We start from the raw sequence: 20,985 nt of genomic DNA, 5'->3' as shown, positions 1-20,985 counted from the left end.
TAAAGTAAGTAAATATTTCCTTACATATTAGTTTTCAAAGTAGTTAGGTGGAAGTGTTTTTACGGCTAATAACCGGGACCAATGGCTTAACGTGCCTTTCGAATCACGGAATCATTAAAAAAATATATAATACTGTTAATATTTTATCCATATGTCGCAGCCTTGTAAATGTAAATAAGCCATACTTTATTGTTTCCTTGTAACTTTTCAGTAAGGCGTAGTATTTGTACATTCGACATAATAATCAGTTTAAGTTTGAAGGAATACATCGCGAGGAAACCCTACCTACACTCCCGAGAAATAGGTTACAAAGGTATGCGACCTAACCAGTGTTGGGCTGGTTTCCACTTCGAGTGTTCTTCTATCGTGTGGGTTGTGTGGTGGATTACCAACCTCATCAACCCTGGAGTCAGGGTTATTATTGAGCCGCCAAAAACCCTTGACATGACCCAATGTATCGAGTACATACTTACATCAGTAAGAAGTCACCGGGACCAACGGCTTAACGTGCCTTCCGAAGCACGGATCATCTTACTTTCGGACGATCAGGTGATTATCCTGTAATTTCCTAACCAAACTAGGGATCACAAAGTAATTTTAGTGATATGTCTCCACCGGGATTTGAACCCGGGGCCTCCGCATCGTGAGCTCCTACCAACCGCATAAAATTCTCCCCTCAAGATTTAAGCTTCATGTTTAAGGTTTATATACAAGTTGTGAAACATAATAAATCACCGAAGCAAGTTGTGGCGTAAATTACCCGCGATGATCCAAACGCTTAAGATACGGTGAAACTTTTCAATTAACGCTTGCTTACTTCTTTATGGGCTCCTATAGTTTAAGATGAAGCTTCGAACGAGAGTGCAATCAGGGGGTCTAAAAGAGCCACATTGAAGCAATAATTCATGTTAAAAATAAATTGCTATGTCATATTTGCGAAAAGCAAGTGCACAATGTCGACATTATGTGAAATAGCAATATTGGTTTTTAAAATGAATTGCCTCAATGTGGCAACACCCTAATAAAGAACCGAATGGAGGAAGAAAATTCTTCCTAAAATAATCTCCCAATTCGTTCATTTATTATTCAAAGGATTTGGTATGACGCACACGCAAAGACAATAATATTTGCTAGTGAACAGATCTATTTGTGTTCAATATGAACTGAATTAGAAACAAAAGGCTAGGATCATTATGGCCTGTTTCATATTCTTAGATAGGTGGTATGACGTCACTCGTGAAATCTTGAGACACAATAACTACGAAGGCCGCGATTTTCGGACGCGATAGTTTTTTTTTTTTCATTATATCCTTAAACTAAATACATGGTTTGAATGATGCCGTTAAACCACAGAGGTTAAACAGGGCGTTTGGATTTTAAAAGAACATTCGGTCATACGACTGTAACTACGTTGGTTAAGTGACGTCTGTAACATCACGTCTGTATCCCCAAAGGGTAGGCAGAGGTGTAAAGTACATACCCTCCCTTCATCAGGTATGTTTAAGTCCCAATAGGGGAAACCTGAAAACCTACATATATTATGACTAATCAAAATGATATCAATTATCTATGGTCAAAATATTAATTCAAACCCAAAAAGTCGAATGAATATTACCTAGTTAACGATTTTTTTTATATTTTTGATAATATTTGCAGTTACTAAAGGAATGTCATAAACTCTAAAAGATAACACTTTTAGGGTGGCTTGCGTAAGGGTTAGTTTTAAATTAATTCTATCATTAAGTAGTTTGACAGAACATTTTTGTACACGATCACAATCAGAGTAACTTAAAATAATGTTCAGATAATTATTACAAGGAAATAATATAGTTTATTTTTAGGGTTTAGGTACTTTCTCAAAATTCAAATAAGTAAGTACCTACCTATTATTAATATTTACCTTCCCTTCCACTCCGCTTTGCTCGTCTTGGCGGGGGCACTATTGTGCCCCCAGATTCGTCACGTACTTCTACAATAATTTAATGTGACACAGTAAAAATCAAATTCTTTATCTTATTTTCACGAATTATGAATGTAAGCATCAAACCATGAGCTATTTTCATCGAAACTATTAATCGTGTACCCGAATTTAATGAATTCTCTTTTATGTCAAATTTTTGTTACATAATCAAATAAATTGTAAAATAATTTCTGATTTCAGATAAAAATAGATAAACAGTCTGCAGTTTTGTTTTTACTATTCTGATTGTACCATATTTCATTATGGTCTATATATGTACTTACGAACTTATTTGCTGAGCCCCTCACTATCCGCAATAGTTCCTGCAATTATCTCAAAGGTTAAAATGTGCCAATTAGTGCTAGCTAAGTGACAAATGTGTTTAGTTTTATGTCTTTGTACCCGTTTTACTTTCAGTTGACTAATGACCTGTTCAGAAATAACTATGAACGTTCTTCGGTGAGACATTTATGCTGTTATTATGGGACACTTTGTAACTCACAAAGTCATTTCCGTTATTTTTTCCTTTTTGAAAATTCCAACTTTTACAGTTACAAAGAACTCGTTGTGTTACACTGCTTCGTAGATTGCTTGAGAATTATTATCTTGTGATGTTCTCTTTTTGGTTTTGTCATTGGATATATCGCGAGAGTTCCTACTAAATGTGACTGCAAATTGTATTATATTGTGGTTGCTTACGACTCTATTTTTTAAATAATATCTCCCTTGATGGTAAGTAAGGTAAGACCAAGGGTGGATTACACTTACCTAGCAAATGCCTATTCACTCTAGCCTTGAAGGGTCTCAGATTATAACGAGTTGAAAAAACAAATGACGGCAGATAGCGAAAAGTCGAAAAGCGAATGTATGTTTAAATGGGTATATTAATTTGTGTTCAACAGACTGTTTACTACCCACTTATAAGTATAAATCTTCTCTTAATCAACTATAGAGTATCAAGTGACTCAAAAACGCTGCACTAGCTGATAATTTTTTTAAGAAAATTTCAAATCCAGAAGTTTCTATACACAATTTTAATGTTAATAAAATATCACAGTTTATTAATTACAATATTTACATCGTTGATCTTATATGATAAGTAATAACAAACAGTAGTCATAGGAGAACTAAAATAAATACTAGTTAATATTAAATGCAATTGAGTATATGGTGAACTGACAAAGATGAACATTCAGTCTTAGCTGATATAGGCAGTGACATAGAAATTGACCTTAGAAGTAACCTTATACATATCAATGATCATGTGTGAATCATCTTCAATAGTAAATGAATAAAAACTAACAAAATTGTGGTTGTAAATACGATGACGAAGTAACAGCAATTGAACAAATTATTTTATGTAGGCCAAGTGACTGAATCTTCCAATTGCAAGCTTAAAATGGGTGAGGATTAGTCATTAATCTCGATCTAAGAATGTAAGATCGTGTGACTGTTTCAACTGTGTGATGTTCGGACTCAATAAGTGAACTACAACCCTAAAACTGGCCATTACTAGTTCTAGGAATAAAAAAAGTAAAACTGAATGAGTAACTGATGTAGAAACAGATATAGACACATCATCGTATTTTTCTTGGCTGTAAAACCAGAATCTAGATATATACTTCACCACGTAAATTATGTCTTATTTGCTTGATGCATAACTTGGCCGGACAAAGCAATAACGTAAGGCGCTTTCTGGCAAGTTACAATAGATTTTTTATTTTGAAATTATTCCAACCCTGCCGAATTTTATACATTTAAAAACAATGTACAATCGCTTCCAAAATCATGCCTAACCAGTCTTTAATAATAGAATGCAATTTAACATTATTAGTCTTAAAAACGTTTCGAAAAAAGAACTCATTCGATTTTCTAGAACCGTCCTCAAAAAACGAAAACAAGACGTCATTAATTTAATTAAAAACAAAGTATTATAACTTAGATGAGAACTATTTAACAATAGTCAAACAAATTTTGTCTCTATAGCTGCTGTCCAAAGAACCTGGTGGCAAAGTGACTGCGACGTCCACTTTGGACATAGGCGACGGCGAAGCTGTCACCAACTCTGCTAGTTGCGATGACGAACACTCACTGGACCGTGACGTCATCGTCCTTGCTAAAATATACATAAAAAAATATTACAATGAAGTTTTTAAGGTAGGAAATGTTTTTAATTTGTTTATTCACGTCCTAAGTGTATTTTATTACTGTATTAACATCCCAAGTGCATTTTATTACTGTACTATGTTACTGTAGGTATTTATTTGAGACAACCAAAAACCGTTTTTAATGTCATATTATAACAAATACTGATGGGTATAATTTAAATTATTATCTTCTGCAATAGTTTTAACACGAGATGTGATTTGATTTAATTTCTCGTAAGATGCGAATTGATTCTCATTGTAAGAACTAAATTATATCATTTCCATAAAAAATCGAATATGTATATATTTGAATTTTGAATCAAAATCAATGTAGCTGACGTCGATATTCGTCATTCACATTTTCAAAGAGCTAGACACAACTATTAAGGCATACGAACAAACAAACGATAGTTCACATTCATGAATCATTAATTCACAGTTTTAACACATCCATTACGAATACATGAAGGCATTTAAAACACTACATCTAATGAAAGACCCGTTTAAAAATTATTATAATTTGGACAATTAAGAACGTGGCGATAACACTAACGCAAATGAGGACAATGAAGAAGGTATATAATTTGTCAGAATTATAGGAGAGTGTAGGGATAATAATGAATGTTCGTACAGTGATACTTACAATTAGTATAGCAACTGGACGCGGAATCACCAGATGGACTGTATGGTTTCATCTCATAGTGATTACTTCCAATCGATGACTGTTGTCTACTTCTGTTGCCAAATGGTGATGAGTAACTAGGAAAGAATGAAATCAAGTTTGAATACTGCACAAGTTTTAATACCTACTAGAAGTGTAATTACGTATGTAAATCCTCTATAGCAAGGGTGGATGAACAACTTCATAAACCCTGATGTTAGGCTTATTATTGAGCCAACGTACTTAAATCAATAAGTCGAAACGGCACCAACAGCGTAACATGCCTTCCGAAATGGTCCAGTGGTTGAGCGTTGGACTCACGATCCGGATCCCCGGGTTCGAATCCCGGACATATCACAAAAATCACTTTGTGATCCCTATTTCGGTTAGAATATTACAGGCTGATTACCTGATTATCCGAAAGTGCCGTCCGAATCCGTGCTTCGGAAGGCACGTTAAGCCGTTGGTCCCGGTTGCTATTTACTGATGTAAGTACAGAGTCTTACATGAGTCATGTCAGGGGCTTTTGGTGGCTCAATAGTAACCGTGACAACAGGGTTGATAAGGTTGGTAATTCATCTCATAACCCACACAATAAAAGAAGGTGTTGAGTCTGTTATAAACTGAACAGTCAAAAAATCATCACACGTGAACAATGACGTACGAGTAGATATAAAAGTAAATAATATGGCTTTTATAGTTACTGTAAATAAATCAAAAACATCCTCATTCATAACTTCTTCAGTACTTGTATCTTACCACAAATGTTCCTTACCATAAATGTTTACTATTCAAATATACCTTTCTTCAGATCTTTATTTACTAGAATAACACTGTGAAGTAACTTACCTATCTCTAACATGTGGCAAGTCATAATGATTATCAGGGCCCTGCATCCAGTATTCGTTGCAAGTTCTTGTAAGGTCTGGCGCTACGTTCCCTTTACTTCTTGCTGTCCCTGTGCCTGGATATGTCTTTGGTATACCTGTGTTAATGTTGTACAAATATAACATGAAAATCATACATTTCGACGCTGAAGCCCATTATAGGTAGGAGATCGCGTCTCGCAATGATAAAATAAATGAATCAATAAAAATATCAATAAATGTTATTTGCTATATATATATATCTAGACTGAAATACATCATTACTAAATGTACTAAAATGTTTCAACCCATTAAAATGTACGATTAAAGTTGGTTTCATAAACCTTGAAAAAAATACTTCATTTGAGTAAATTACAGTCCAATTGAGCATATATAAATTAATTATATTTTTTTTTCTATTCAACAAAACCCACTAAACCAAACAAAAGTTATAATGAAAAGGGTAAAAATATATATTTTCCAAAAACTTAAAAGTAAAAGTAAAATTGTGAAGCTAAATTTATTATTTTCAAAAAAAAGGCAAAAAAAAGATTTCCAAGAAATTACGAAATAGAAAAGAAAATTTGCTAGGTTAAGTTTTTTCTTATCTTCTGTAGCCATATTACATAGTTAACTTACCAATTCTAGCAGAACTGTATCCAGGTCTTCCGTTTCTGTACTTGAACCAGACGAACAGAATGACAGCTCCAGCGATCAACATTACCACTGTGATGCCCACACCAACGTAGAGAGTTGTATCATCTCTGTTTATATCTAAAGTGAAGAGAAACCACACGGGGAAATTAAAAACGAATTTAATCAAACTATTCTGAAAAGCGATAAAGCTCTAAAATTGACACGGGTTGCTGTAAAATTCGCGTATTGTGAAACATTTTGTGCATTATAGAACGATGGAGAGCTACCGCTTAAGCACTTATGGATTCACAAGGCATCGGATTTCATTCTTTGCTATTTTCATTGCTTCGAAGATATACGAAAATTTTAAAATGGGTCATATGGTGCAAAAGATTCATAACACTTACAAAATTTTGACTTACTCATCCCAGAAGAGCACATGCCATCAACACACGGAGCATGTTCAAAGGTGGCTCCAGAACAGCTGCCTGTACACTGTCTTCTACGGATCCTCAAACAATCTATACTGCACGATGACCATGCACCCCACGGAGACCAGGAATTACCTAATAGATCAATGAAAAACATTTATCTACTTACGTCCTTTCTATATGATGGATTGTCTATAAGTACCTAAAAGGCGATAGTACTAACATCCTGTACTATAACGTACCTATAGCGTGGGGACATGATAAAATAAAAAATATTGTTTCAATGAATGTATTTAAATAAAGATGTTAGACTCCTAACCTCCCAAGCAAGTTAAGTTGTTCGACCAAATCACAGAATCAAATTAAGATTAATATAATGCATCACCATAAAGCAATTTAGGAAATAACTCCATCCAAATTCCCGGCGTTATTGGATCAAATTAGTCAAATCATTTGAAAAGATCAAAACTATTAAATTAATTTTAAAAATTTGACAGATTCTTCTGCAGTAGCGTAATGGTGCTTGTTTATTGATACCAATCAGCAAAGCTAAGAAATGTCTAACGCTAAAAGTCATGGAAGAGTGCTCGTTTGTTTGAGGTTTGAGGTTTTTCTTGCAGCTTCTTTTCCCCGGCTATACAGGTTGTGAGAAGCTGCAGTAGTTTTAGGCGGATGAGACGTTCGTTGTGTAAAATTGACGATTCAAAGTGTAACTATGTTACCTACTGAATAAAGAAATTTTTGAATTTGGATTCCCTTGTGGTCATTTTTATACCAAAAGCAAAATAATAAATAGTTTCTGTATTTTACATTATAAAAACATGACTCCGTTGTTTTTCCTTCTACCCATCACTTTACTAAAACTAATTTAGAGTACTTAATAAATTATTTATCTATCCATCTGCCTTCCCTAAGAGGACTTTTGAGGCGGAGGACAGGAGTCCTAGTATGGTTTTGTAATAGACTACTCTGGGCACCATCCCACTTGCATCAGACAGAGTACTGCGGAGCGGAAGGCAAGAGGGAAACCACTGCCCTATTTTTCCCTAAAAAGTAGCATGGAAAATGCTGCACCGACAAGAGCGTGGCTCTTAAATTGATGATGATGATGATGCTGCCTTCCGTAAGTTACTTTACTTCTCTTCAAGATCCACGGGCTATAAAATTATTCTCACTATAAAATTGTGTTTAGTGTTTATCCTGTGTGCATTAAATTATTATATAGTTACCATTCTGACAGCTAAGGCACTCTCCATCAGTCTGCGCAGATTGTCCTCTGCAAGGCGCGCCACCGTTAGCTGGGGCAGGCTCTGTACAGGATCTGGTTCGTCTTTTCCCTCTGCTTTCAGTACCACATCGGCATGGTAACCATGGCGACCACGGCGACCAACCCCCATTCACTGTTGGGAATATTCTCTATCACTTGTATATTTTTTAGGCATCATAAGATAATAATGTCAAATCTTGTCAGGTAAGCGAACCCTGTGAAAAAGACAAGATATCGGCAGGGAGATGATGATCCCAAGATAATAATTAAATGCCTGTGTATTAAGAGGTAACCACATAGACCATAAGCGGTAGATAACATAGGGTCAATAAAAAGGTTTCATTCGGTCTTGTTTTTGAATTGAAATTAAAAAAAAACTAATCACACATAAGGTACAGGTACAGAGCACTAAGAAAGGCAAATATTACTTATTGACTCAACGTAACTAACTATAGTAGTAATAAGTTGAACGTTTGAACGATCGTATAATGACAACAAGAAAATGAACAATATAATATTTTATGACAGTTCACTAAGGTGCCAGGTTTGAGACGAACAATTAATTTGGACAACATAATAATATGTGATAGAGGAACTGTGGGGTAGAAATTACCAATTTATATTCCGATTCAAGTAATTCGTGTTTTTATGATAAAATGCAAATAAAACTTCTTCTAAACACTTGTGCAAACTCTTTTTATAAAGAATCTTTTTGGTATTTTTTTAAATTAAATTTATTTAATATTTAAATAGGTGTCAATTAAACGATAATTTAATTTATGTTAACTTAGAAAAGACGTCAAATGCTTATTTCCAGAACAACATCGATCAATAATTGATTGGCTATTTCAGGCGATGACCTAATAGGCTATCAGTACACAGTTTGTCATATTGTGTAATAATACCATTGTAGTCCACTGGTCGAGCGTTGGGCTGATGATCCGGAAATCCTAGGTTCTAATCCCGGTGGAGTTGTATCACAATAATCACTTTGTGATTCCTAGTTCGATTAGAACGTTACAGGCTGATCGCCGCATTGTCCGAAAGTAAAATGATTCATGCTTCAGAAGGTACGTAAAGAAAATGCTCCCGGTTACTACTTTTTGAGTTAGGGTTGATAAAGTTTGTCATCTACCACACAGCTAACACTATAGAAGGACATCTTATCTTATATAGCCTGTTCAATCCCACTGCTGGGCAACCCTCCCCTCCCCTTGACTTTTCCACTCCTCTCGACTTTGCGCGATCTCCGGCCAATTACGCACATCTATGCCCGCCCTGAGGTATCCAGTGAGTAACGACCCGTGCCCATCGCTCCGGATGCATCCGACAAACGTGTCCGGCCCAGTCCCACTTCAGTTTGGCGGACGTTTTCCCTACATCAGTGATACCCGTTTTGGAGCGCAGTGTAGTGTTTCGCACACGGTCGATTTGTTTGACGCCTAGGACACTGCGTTCCATTTCTCTTTGGCAGACCTTGAGCTTGGACTTTGGACATGCTGTCAGTGACCATATTTTGGCACCGTAGGTTAGGATCAGCAGGATACACATGTCGACGAGCTTACATTTCAATGAAAGGGGGAGATCCCCCTTCATTAGATGCTTTAGAAGGACATGGGACATCAATATTGAGAGTTGCTACTTGATGGTTAAGAATTACGGGTGTCAGTTTATGTAGGTAAACCAACACACGCAAAACACAACCACACATAAACTTTTTTATTATTTTTTATTATTACGAGTAGGTACGTTTCGTTGGCTTATCTTATCTCTTTAGTACGATTTGCCAATATGATACATTGAATGGGCAGTTTGTTTGAGTTGTTTTTTGTCTCGCTCTCAAGCTTAAATATTAACTTACCATAGACGGATAGAACAGCAACATCAGATTCCCGTCTTCCTGCAATGTTCTCAGCTACGCATGTGTAGTTGGCCATATCCTGAACACCACAAATTTCATTAGTTAAATTATTTTTCTTACCTGTGTGTGTGCGTGTTGTGTTAGCTGCTTTTGTATGTGTGTGTGTGCTGTGTGTATATGTATGTTAGCTGTGTTTATTACTTATATAGAAAACGTGAGTTTAGACACACTACCTCCTCAATTTGAACAAACAAATATATTTTCTTCTTCCGGAGAAAATTTTCATAGCTTTATACTTCATATACTTCTTCTTTTATTTATTTTTTATTTCATTCCTGGTATAACCAACTGAATAAAGATATATTCGAGTTTATGTTTTCTAATTCTATCTCATATTAATCTTCATTCAGTCATTCTACTTAAATTTAACACTTTCAAAGACAATGACCACGGGTCACTGATCTTTTATTAATTTGTGATTGACATTTTGATATCGGGGCATCGGCTATAGACGTACTATCCTTGAAAATGTTAAGAGTACCTACATTAATCCATCTCACTGGTGGCTTTCCTACATTTCTTTGATTTGCCATCTCCACTTTAACTATACTCTAGTCAAATGTTCCAGCACTTACTTGTAGCCCCACTTTGGGCAGTACCAAGACTTCGTCACTAGGTTCGATAGTGACTCCGTTTCTCGTCCACTTGAGGGTAGCGGGGGGTACGGCAGGGGGAGGGGAACATCTTAGGCTGACGCTCCTGCCTGCTTCCACAGTCGCCGATTGGGGCTGCTGACTGAATTGCTTCTTTATATCTGTGGGGGTAAATAGTTTATCAACGTGTTGTTTTCTAAATAGTGTAATATCTTAACTTTTTTATTTTTTTATTTATTTAGATAGGTATACCAACAGTACACATATTGTAAAGTTATAAAATGCAAGTCTTAAATTATTTTTTGTATATGTGCCCCAATTACATTAACTTGAATTCTATAAAAAAAACTTTTTACAAATTTTGAACACTTGAAGTGAAGTGTTGAAATCTATAGCAGATTTGCAAGAAATCACATATCTTAAATTGTTGATAACATTAATTATAGTAGTAGGTATCTATAACAATAATGTATCTAATCACTTATTTTTGGACTAACAGTAGGCTAGATCTAAGCTAGGTTAGTTATGTTATTGGCAATTATAAAATATCTATTTCATGGTAAATCGTCTAAAAACGGAGTTATGATAAGGTTAATTTTACGGAGATGTCGAAGATTATTTGAAACTGCAATGAAACGATGTTGAATAGGGTTTTCTCAATTGTGATAGTATATTTTGATAAACTTACTTTCAGTGCTGTAAGAAACATGAAATTATAGGCAAGAACAATGTAAACGAACATCGCTATTCATCTTCCGAGTTACACATATCTAGTCTAATACACCTGAATATCTAGTGTAATACATCTACACATAGATGAAAATACATGTTCTCCCCTACTCCCAACCAGTTTCAACATGACACCCTAACCACCGATGGTAAGCATTTATCAAATGGCAAGTTCGAATTAACGAGCGGAAACGCTTCCTCCAAATAACGAGGCGTTTGGGGTGCACTCATTAAAATTACCATTTTTCTGTACGGTGGGGATGCAATTTATTGTGTTCAAGTGTTACTTGCAACGGTTCGTTGGGTTTAAAGCTTGGCTTGTACTTTATGGTTGGTTTAGATCTATTCTTTACTTTCGTTAGTTCACCTTTATTGTTGATGTATGTTCGTTTGGAACTTTCTTTATGAATTTGTTTTGTTTCTTTAGGCAGATACTTTTATTCCTTCTCGAGCAAGTGGTAAAAAAAAACTAGGATACTCTTTTGCTCGTTCTCACTAATTTACGGCTTAATACCAATGTCGCTATAAGGTTCATTATATTGATATTAGGACGTTAATACTAAATTTATCTGTCTATCCTAATACGGATTACGAGCGTGTTATTTTGCAACTTATCACTCTCATTTACGATAACAGAATCATTAACGAATGCTATTAATTACTAAAAAAAAGAAAAAAATCATCTCGAGCTCCTCCGTGCTTCGGAAGGCACGTTAAGCCTTTGGTCCCGGTTGCGTTAGCAGTCGTTAATAACCATCAATCCTCACTAGGCCCGCGTGATGGTTTAAGGCCCGATCTCCCTATCCATCCATAGGGAAGGCCCGTGCCCCAACAGTGGGGACGTTAATGGGCTGATGATAATGATGATTATTTAATTACTTATCATTTTTTTGTCAAACTCCCGTTCCTTTCAGATCACTAAGGAATTTTTCTCAACCATCCAAAATAATTTACCTCTGTTGTTTTATTTTCGAAAGATACATGCCACAGCGACAAAACTAAATGTCGTCAGTTTAAATAATACACAGCGACAGACCCTTCGAGAACCGTTGATGCGTGAAGACCCTCATCTAGTTACGATAGTTATAAATGGAAGCAGTTTTAATACAAAGAGTATAAGGCATATAGATGGAAAGATAAGACACATTGTTTGACTATATGTGATAGATGCATCGATAGCGATTAGCTTAAAAAGGTAGTCGAAGCGGAAAGCAAAAGTGTCATGTTACTTAAGGTGATTCGTTTTCCATACAAAAGTTGATGCAGTGCTACAGGAAAACGGATAGAGGAATATTGTTATAAAACCGATAAATAGTAATATTTTGGTGTATTATTTTCGCAAACTAACAAAAATTTTGGATCCGAATACGAGAAGTACCATATTTCAGACCCTCAATTTTGATCAATTCTACATTTGTAGTGGTGCAGATTACAGTGTATTTGCTGAGCGTGTAGTGGTGTCAATGTTAGTTTGTGTGCGTGATAGTTTTTTTTCTCTAAAGGCTTTGACTACTTGACAAGTGTAATTAGAATGTCAGTGACAATTTATAAAGAGATTTTGTATGAATAAATAAAAACTAAAAATACTACAATCTGAGAAACGCATATTATTTAAACATTTTAAATAATGGGTAAGTACCGTGTTTTAAAAGAGGACATATATTATAATAAAAAATCAATACATAAAATGAAATGGCTGTATGGGCATAGTTCATTTTGCCTTACCCTTCGGGGAAAACCAAATCAAAAAAAAAGTTGTTGCATTTGCCGGCCTAAATAGTAGTCATTTATAATTAATTGTTTTTCCATCCAACATACAGATTTATTTATATTCTCTTTGCCGCGGACTTTTTGGTGGGACCGGGAATGGGAAGGTTGCTTTCTTCATTGAATAATCTAAATAATCAATACGAAGTGGTATTTTGTGGTTAATGATCACATTAAGTTAGTCGGAAAACATTCCCGATAGTATTATTAAATCGGAATATTCAATAAACAAAGTGTACCCCGTACCCCGTGTAAACAAAGTAAGCGGCTTGTTGCGCCAACAAGCCGCTTACTTCGTTTGGGGTTCGGAGTAGGAGTCTGTGTGGGGGCTTAGGTTTCATCATTTCATTAATCATCATCAAGAAAAAAAAACACAAGACATGGCTGTATGGGCATAGTTCCCTTTGCCTTGCCCTTTGGGAAAAAAAAATAAGATAAATTTTGAAATTCTTATGTATAATAAACAAACATCACAGACATCATGACAGATCTAAAACTAACGAAAATCTTTTTTCTATTTGACTTATTTATGAATTTTAATCAAGAAAACGTGATAATAAGTTCGACAGCAACCAGTTCAGGTCCCCGAAACAGCCCATTTCAGGCCGCGTATATATGGAAATACTACTTCAATACGTCCCAGCCTCGTCTTTTTTTAACGTCCTCGTTAAAAAAGACGTCCTAACCTGAACTAACTAACCTAATAATAAACACCACGCGCAAATATAAGTCCAGAAATGCGCTGCAAGTCGTCTGGATTGGGCGCGAAAACAACATAGAATTCGATTAGCTGCTAAGTGTCCCGCATGCTATAACCAGCTGTCACTGACATACGTATGAAGTCCCGCGGATTTTATTGGAACTAAATGACAAGTCATAATAATTATATGCGGATACTGCGACATCAGCGCCGTGCTTGCGGGACGTCCTGAAGCGCTATTACATCTTTCAAACGCGATGCGTCAAAGTTTGAACCGACGCAATTTAGGAAAAATCTACCTTATTATTACTGTACTGTGATCGTTATTTGTAAAATCATACAATACATATACACAATTCTTTATACACAATATAATTATTATGACATATTGTGGACTTTTCGGTAGACCTACAAAAAAGGAACAATTCAATCATACATTGTTTTGTTATATCTCAATGGGCTCAGGCAGCGTTTTCGCCGAAAGCTCCAAGTCGGCTATATTTGTAACGATAATTATGTTTGACATTCATCATCATTTTTGAACCATTTTATACAAAAAAAAATACTTGTATAAATTATATACCCTAAAGCACGCCCATGAATCACTCTACTCATTGGTGAAAACCGTATGAAAATCGGTTCAGTAGTTTTTTAGTTAGCCGCATGTTCACTGATGCGATTAATGCCTGTTAGAATTTTACAAAATAAAAAATACGGAAATTACGGAAGGTACTTTAGTGCAAAGTACATTATTGTATAATTATAATTATTATTGGTAAAAGTGATACTTTTTGAAAATTCCGTAACAAATAGACGGGTTCGCCAAATTCAATTGTAAAAAAAAATACATAAAGTAAAAACAATTAAAACATGCACTTGGGTTTGAACCGTGAAACTTAAGAATGGCGGCGACTGCTTTACCAAATGCGCCATTTAGAAGTTAGAAGTAGACTTCAAATTATGCATCTCTTTTAATAGCTAACCTAGTTCGCATGTGTGTGTGACAGCTTCGTGTTTGTACACAAATTGAAATGACACCAACTTTTGATGCAATGTTTTAATATGATATCTGCAGTAAATACTTTAAAATTGTAGCTTAACTTAAAGATAATGTATGTAAGATTTCGCCACCTAACATTTCACTGGGTCAGAACTCAACACTAAACGAATAAATGGAAAAAAATACGAAAACTGCAGAAGTAACGCCATCTGCTGACGCAGCGTTACCTAGCTGACTGAAATGCATCACCTTAAGAATGATAATCTAACACGCCTAGCCTTGTAAATGATGACTAAAATGAAAAGAAATCTGACTCGGACGAAACCTGGACCCGCAGCTCTTTTTAAGCCGGGACGAGCGTGTTAACCATTACACCACCTGGTCCCCGAGAGAAGGCAAAATGTGTAATACCTTGTATTTTCTGTTCCCCAGATTACCTAGCAAGATTGGGAGCAAATACAAAATATAGAAGGCGTCTAGTGTTCTGATTACTTGTGGATCTGCCCACCCTATTAGGGATTACGGCTATGAGTTTAAGAAGGTATTCGAGCGTATAAAAGACGGCAGCCATACAAAAGCCAGTACGTTATAATAACAATATTCATCGACCAGTAAACTGGATTGGAACCTTGGCCAACGGGAATCCTGCCACTCAGGAACTCTTAGTCACGATATTTGATACAGTTACAATAATGAAACCGAATCCATAGAGGGGACCCAACTGGTTTGGATCGATACAAATGTTCAGATTTATGCTCTACGTATGTGCGTTAATCTACTAGCAATGTTGCTATCTATACCGGGTGTTAGTGACATCGTAAACTTTGAGGGATGATTAAGGTCATGATTCTGAGTTGAAATCAAGTGGAATTTTCCGTCAAAAAATTATAGAAGTGAAATTAATTTGAAAAAAACGCCAAAATTTTCATAAATTTTCTGACAGGAAATTCTACTTGATATGAACTCAGAATCATGGTCTGAATCATCCCCCTTAGTATTCGTTACGATGTCACTAATACCCTGTATATTTATTTATTTAAGTAAAAAGGGGAACTTCGTATAAGAATCTTTGGCAATTTTAGTACAATGTTTAATAGGTAATTAGCAAACTTTTTTCTGTAATAGTCCTCGTCACCGCAGTTTCAATATTGTATCTACCTTCTATGTAAATTGCATCTAAGGATTTTAATTCTTTGTTTGTTTTCTTATTATATCCACTACGTGGTTGGATTGGATTTTTAAGAAAATCCCTAAAAATGTTATGTGTTAAAGCAATACATTTTTGTGCCGCTCAACTTCTATATTTAGCTCAACGCCTACCAAATAATTTGGAGATAAGAAAATAAGTAGTCACAGTAAAATTAAAGTTGGCTTCTTTTTCTATCATTTCTGAATCACTCCCTCGGCGTGGGTCTTCTATTTCAGGACAATGGGTGCGACCGTTAATTGTCCTCACTCCTCCTTTATTTTTGTCTTCGTACTGAGGATTTTCGTTAATTTCCTGCCGTCGATTATTTTCGAGTGCTTTCTTTTCATTTCCTTGACGTTTCACGTGGATTCTTCAGCACTCGGCGTTTAGTTATTAAAATCGTGTTGTTTTTTTAATATGTTAGATAGAATTGGCATTTTGGTGTGAAGGTGAAATTTATGAGAAATATATAGAAAAGTTGTTCGCTATTTTTGAATAATTATAAAAAACAGACATAGTGAAAGGCCAAATGGCCTGATTAGTCACTTTTGCAGGTTTACGTTTTTGGCATAGCATATAACTTAAGAGTCAAATATTTTCAGATTATTAATAGGTGTAATAAGGTTTGTTTAGTTCACAGTAGTAAAAACAACAAATCAAGTTTTAGGAAAGAGTTATAACGAAACTCATTTCAAAAGATGAATAAAATTATGATCAAATTCGGCTACCTCAACATTTTCAATTTACATTTTAGATAAAGATTTCCAATTATTCGACCTCCATAAATAAGAAAGATAAAGCTTTTAAAAGCAGCAAATTGAAATCCACTCAACATACCCATACATGAAATGAACCCATACATAAATTGTACGCATACATAATAAAAACTTGCGGTTCCCTAATGATACGATTTACATATTCATCATTTGTACATCCGCTTCGATAGGAATTTGTTTTTTTATTGAGAAAGGATGTATGGATGGGTATATAAGAGTCATTATTTGCTTCTAATGAAATGTAGTGCCTATTTGTATTTTAAGTGCAATCGTAAAAGATTATGCCTTGAATTTTATATTTGGCACGTCGTAAATTCCTTCGATGAATTGAGTTATGATTATAATGTATGCTATCAATCACCTATTTTGCCATTTATTGTCAATAGACGCGTCATGCATTCTAACAAAGTTGAGTAATATATCAATGGGTAGGTATAGTTAATTAGTACCAAATGATTAGTAAAATATGAGTAGCATTGTCTTTAAATATTTTTTATAATGCTTCCAATAACAGTATGACGACCTTTTTGTTATTTCGACTTCTTGGGGAACATTTTCGAAATAAGCAGATCACATTGGAATCAGAAATCTCTTTGCAGTGACTTCTAAGTAATAACATTTATTCTACGGATACTTACAAGCTAGTTCAACAAAAACAGCTTGACTTCGTATCTTGCCTTTGCTATTCCACGCATAGCATTCGCACCCGTATTTCCCTCCAAAATACTCATCAACCTCATCTCTTGTCACATTGAGTTCCACTTCTACAACTCTTACTCCATTCTGCGGATCTACATGTTCAAACTGTATAGTCTTGTCAGTCCTTACATCATTACATTTGAAGAAAACTTGCAAGGCATTAGCAGCACGGCATAATAAAGTTGCTGGTTTGGTCTTAAGCACGTATGAGTTTTTGGGTTCAGCTAGGAACACTGGTTGTCCGTCTATGGTTTCATCGTTTTCTGGAAGAGGTATATAGTCGTCTTCAGCTTCGACAGGCTTGAAGTCTGACAGGTAAGGGTCAAATGATAGGAGGTCATCAGGGTGGATGTATTCTGGCCGAGTTTCTTTCTCAGTTGTGTGTTCTGCACCTGAAACAAGTTTGGTAGTAACGTAATTTAAATTTTCGACTTACTAAGCCAAAAAGAAAAAAAGAAAAGTTGCGATGATATATTGTCAATTACTAACTGTTATTCGTAATGTTAGGGTAAGTAGAATTACAAGTCGACAGAAGATTGATAAAGATAGACCACAAAATGATTAGAAAAAATGATAAATGACAAAACGGCCGCTGTGGTCCAGTATTTGAGCGTTGGGCTGACGATTCGGAGGGCCCGAGTTCGATTCCCGGTAGGGACATATCACAAAAACCACTTTGTGATCCCTAGTTTGGTTAGCACATTACAGGCTGATCACCTAAGTGTCCGAAAGTAAGATGATCCGTGCTTCGGAAGGCGCGTTAAGTTGTCGGTCCTGGTTACTACTTACTGATGTAAATAATCGTTACATGAGTCATGTCAGGGACGTTTGGCGACTCCATAATAACACCAGAGTTAATGAGGTTGGTAATTCACTTCACAATCCACACGACAGAAGAAGATGACAAAAAATTTGAATAAATCATTTTTCTTTCTTTCTAATAGCACCTATAAGGTAGTGTAGTGCTGTTAAATAAGTAAGTAAGTAAATGTATTATTGTTGATACAATAAAAACCCCACAAACTCGCTCCCAACATATTGCCTATAGTAGTTAATATTGGACAAGATCCTTAGGGCCATATCTCACAAAGACACCATGGTAATTTCACCACAGTGACGCTACCAAAGCAGTATGCAGTTGACGCGTATTTTATTAGTTATGCAACGGACAATGTGTAACTTTTAATACAACTGCATACAGCACGACAGACGTGGCGTCACCATAGTGTCGTAGTGTCATAGAGCCCTAAGTCAAGTTTTAGGGTAGGTACACGGAGATGATAATCTATCAAGTTTTTAAAACGAATTAAAAAAAACAATAAGCTCGTAATAAATTAATAATTTTGACTTACGAACTAATTCGTCAAAATTATTAATTTCTTGAGGAGCTCAGTGGCGCAGCGGTAAACGCGCTCGGTCTGCGATTGTTGAAGTTAAGCAACTTTTGCAAAGGCCGGTCATAGAATGGGTGACCACAAAAAAAAAGTTTTCTTCTCGTTGGTCCCGGCTGCATTAGCAGTCGTTAATAACCATCAATCCGCACTGGGCCCGCGTGATGGTTTAAGGCCCGATCTCTCTATCCATCCATAGGGAAGGCCCGTGCCCTAGCAGTGGGGACGTTAATGGGTTGACGATGATGATGATTAATTTCTTACGAGCTTATTGTATTTTTTTAATTCGTAAGTAATTTCGAATGAATCCGTAAGTCAAAATTATTAATTAAAATTATTCGTATTGAATAGTTTTCTCTTATATTATAGTTTTTAGAATCAGCCTTTTGGCTTTTTGAATATTTTTTTAGTAATTTTTACTTACAAATGAATTCGTAAGTCAGGGAATAATGGTAAGTTTCAAGTACGTATAATTTTATTTCTCCGCCCATCCTGTTTCACCGATGCAAAATGTAATTATACAATAATAACCAGTATCGTGAAATATAATCCTCAAACGGATGTTCCTATTCATTGATGGAGCGTGATGAAGGGGGAATAGTGGTAAGTTTCAAGTTACTTGCGTGTAAGGCACGTAAGTAGTAGTAGTAGTCATTTCTCTTTTGTTTTGTATTTTGTTTTTTCCTGTTTGTGCAATAAAGTATTTGTTATGTTATGTTGCTATGTAGTATTAGTACCGACTAAGTAATGGCTAGGCACAAAGTAGAATACTTATAAACAAAACCAGACTTAGGCTGGACTAGTCTTTATGCAAAACTAGTTTCGTTTGTACAGATAGATGTGTCGTAATTTGCATCTACTTACATAACATACATAAACAGCCTATATAAGTCCCACTGCTGGGCACAGGCCTCCCCTCAATCAACCGAAGGGGATAATGGAGCATACTCCACCACGCTGCTTCAATTGCGGGTTGGTGGAGGTATTTTTACGGCTAATAGCCGGGACCAACGACTTAACGTGCCCTCCGAAGCACGGAATCATCTTACTTTGTCGGACAATCAGGTGATTTAAGCCTGAAAAGTCCTTACCAAACAAAGGACAGTCTCACAAAGTGATTTCTACAATGTCCCCATCGGGAATCGAACCCGGACCTCCAGATCGTGAGCCAAACGCTCTAACCACTAGACCACGGAGGCTGTTGCATCTACTTAATTATCTAATAATAGTAATTTGATTCACACAAAAGTTTAGTCAATATTGTGCCACAACTTTCTAGTCCCGACAGTATAGTCTATGCGTTAACTGGTCTACCAGTTTCTCCCTTTAATTTAAGATATTTAAAGATAAATAAAGATACTTATATCTTACCTCTATTACTATTACTTCCATATCCAACTGCCATAATTATCAACAAAATAACAATCTCACTACAATTTTTCACACACATCACTGCCACAAACTCCAATTATAAATTCCAAATTCAAACTCACAAATATCATTCATTCATTAACGACATTAATTTAGTAACCATTCAGTTGATAATTGAGAAATTTATTTGAAATTAGAATTGTTTTTCTCAAGTTACGTTTCGTATTCGTAACACGTGGTGTGGGATTTAAAGAATGAATGAATGGGGGTGAATGAATGGACGCGTGTGGAAGCCTCGAGCGCTCCCGCTATACTGAATGACCCCTCGTATATTGCATAGCGTAGTTATGGGGCATCCTATTCTTATGGTGTAGTCATGTGTAAACATCACAGGGAAACGCTAAAAAGCTGTTTATAGGAACACTGTGACACTTTACAGTCAGTGAGTTATGTGCGTTGATCAATTGTCGCTGTTTTATTATGTTTTTGATTGAATTATTTAAAATAGAAGTCTGAAAGATGTCGTAATAACATAAAGATGTCCTAATTAAAAGAAATTACCTCGTATGAAGATACAAGTTATCATAATGAATACAATTATTTTTAGAATTCCTACAAAGTCATACCAGCCTAGAAGCTCGAACTATTTCTTTAAACGATTCAGTACTACTAACGCCATCTCTGTACACTTAGTTACAACAAGAATCAAAGCTTTACGCTTAGAGCGAGGAGCTTTTGCAGCCGTTGTAAAAGCTCGTCTTTAGCTTGTAAACTCCCGTCGTAGTTTAGTCTGATTCCGCTAGATGGCGGTAACAAAAGCAACGGTCGTCCATCTACAGTTTACGAGTAGAAGTTTTTGCATCAACAGGGTTGAATATTAT

The 20,985-nt window shown here is 35.7% G+C and overlaps 1 protein-coding gene across 2 annotated transcripts; it reads right to left on the bottom strand.

Annotated features, from left to right (window-relative positions):
• Window positions 1-3,018: 3,018 nt before the first annotated feature.
• On the bottom strand, window positions 3,019-20,403 carry LOC126367203 (netrin receptor UNC5C-like). Of its 2 annotated transcripts, none has more exons than XM_050010626.1 (10): window positions 20,105-20,403; window positions 17,282-17,734; window positions 10,465-10,643; window positions 9,830-9,908; window positions 7,931-8,101; window positions 6,678-6,836; window positions 6,274-6,408; window positions 5,618-5,753; window positions 4,751-4,866; window positions 3,019-4,076 (listed from the first exon to the last, which is right to left on the bottom strand). In XM_050010626.1, the coding sequence occupies exons 1-10, from the start codon at window positions 20,181-20,183 to the stop codon at window positions 3,910-3,912; spliced, it is 1,674 nt and encodes a 557-aa protein (XP_049866583.1). In that variant the 5' UTR covers window positions 20,184-20,403; the 3' UTR covers window positions 3,019-3,909. The 2 variants fall into 2 exon arrangements, with proteins under 2 accessions (XP_049866583.1, XP_049866584.1); XM_050010627.1 differs by having other exon boundaries at window positions 6,693-6,836.
• Window positions 20,404-20,985: the final 582 nt, after the last annotated feature.

Source organism: Pectinophora gossypiella, chromosome 5, assembly GCF_024362695.1.
Source record: "Pectinophora gossypiella chromosome 5, ilPecGoss1.1, whole genome shotgun sequence".
Classification (NCBI taxonomy): domain Eukaryota; kingdom Metazoa; phylum Arthropoda; class Insecta; order Lepidoptera; family Gelechiidae; genus Pectinophora; species Pectinophora gossypiella.
Note: the sequence above shows the minus strand (reverse complement) of the source record. Positions and strands in the feature narration are given on the sequence as shown.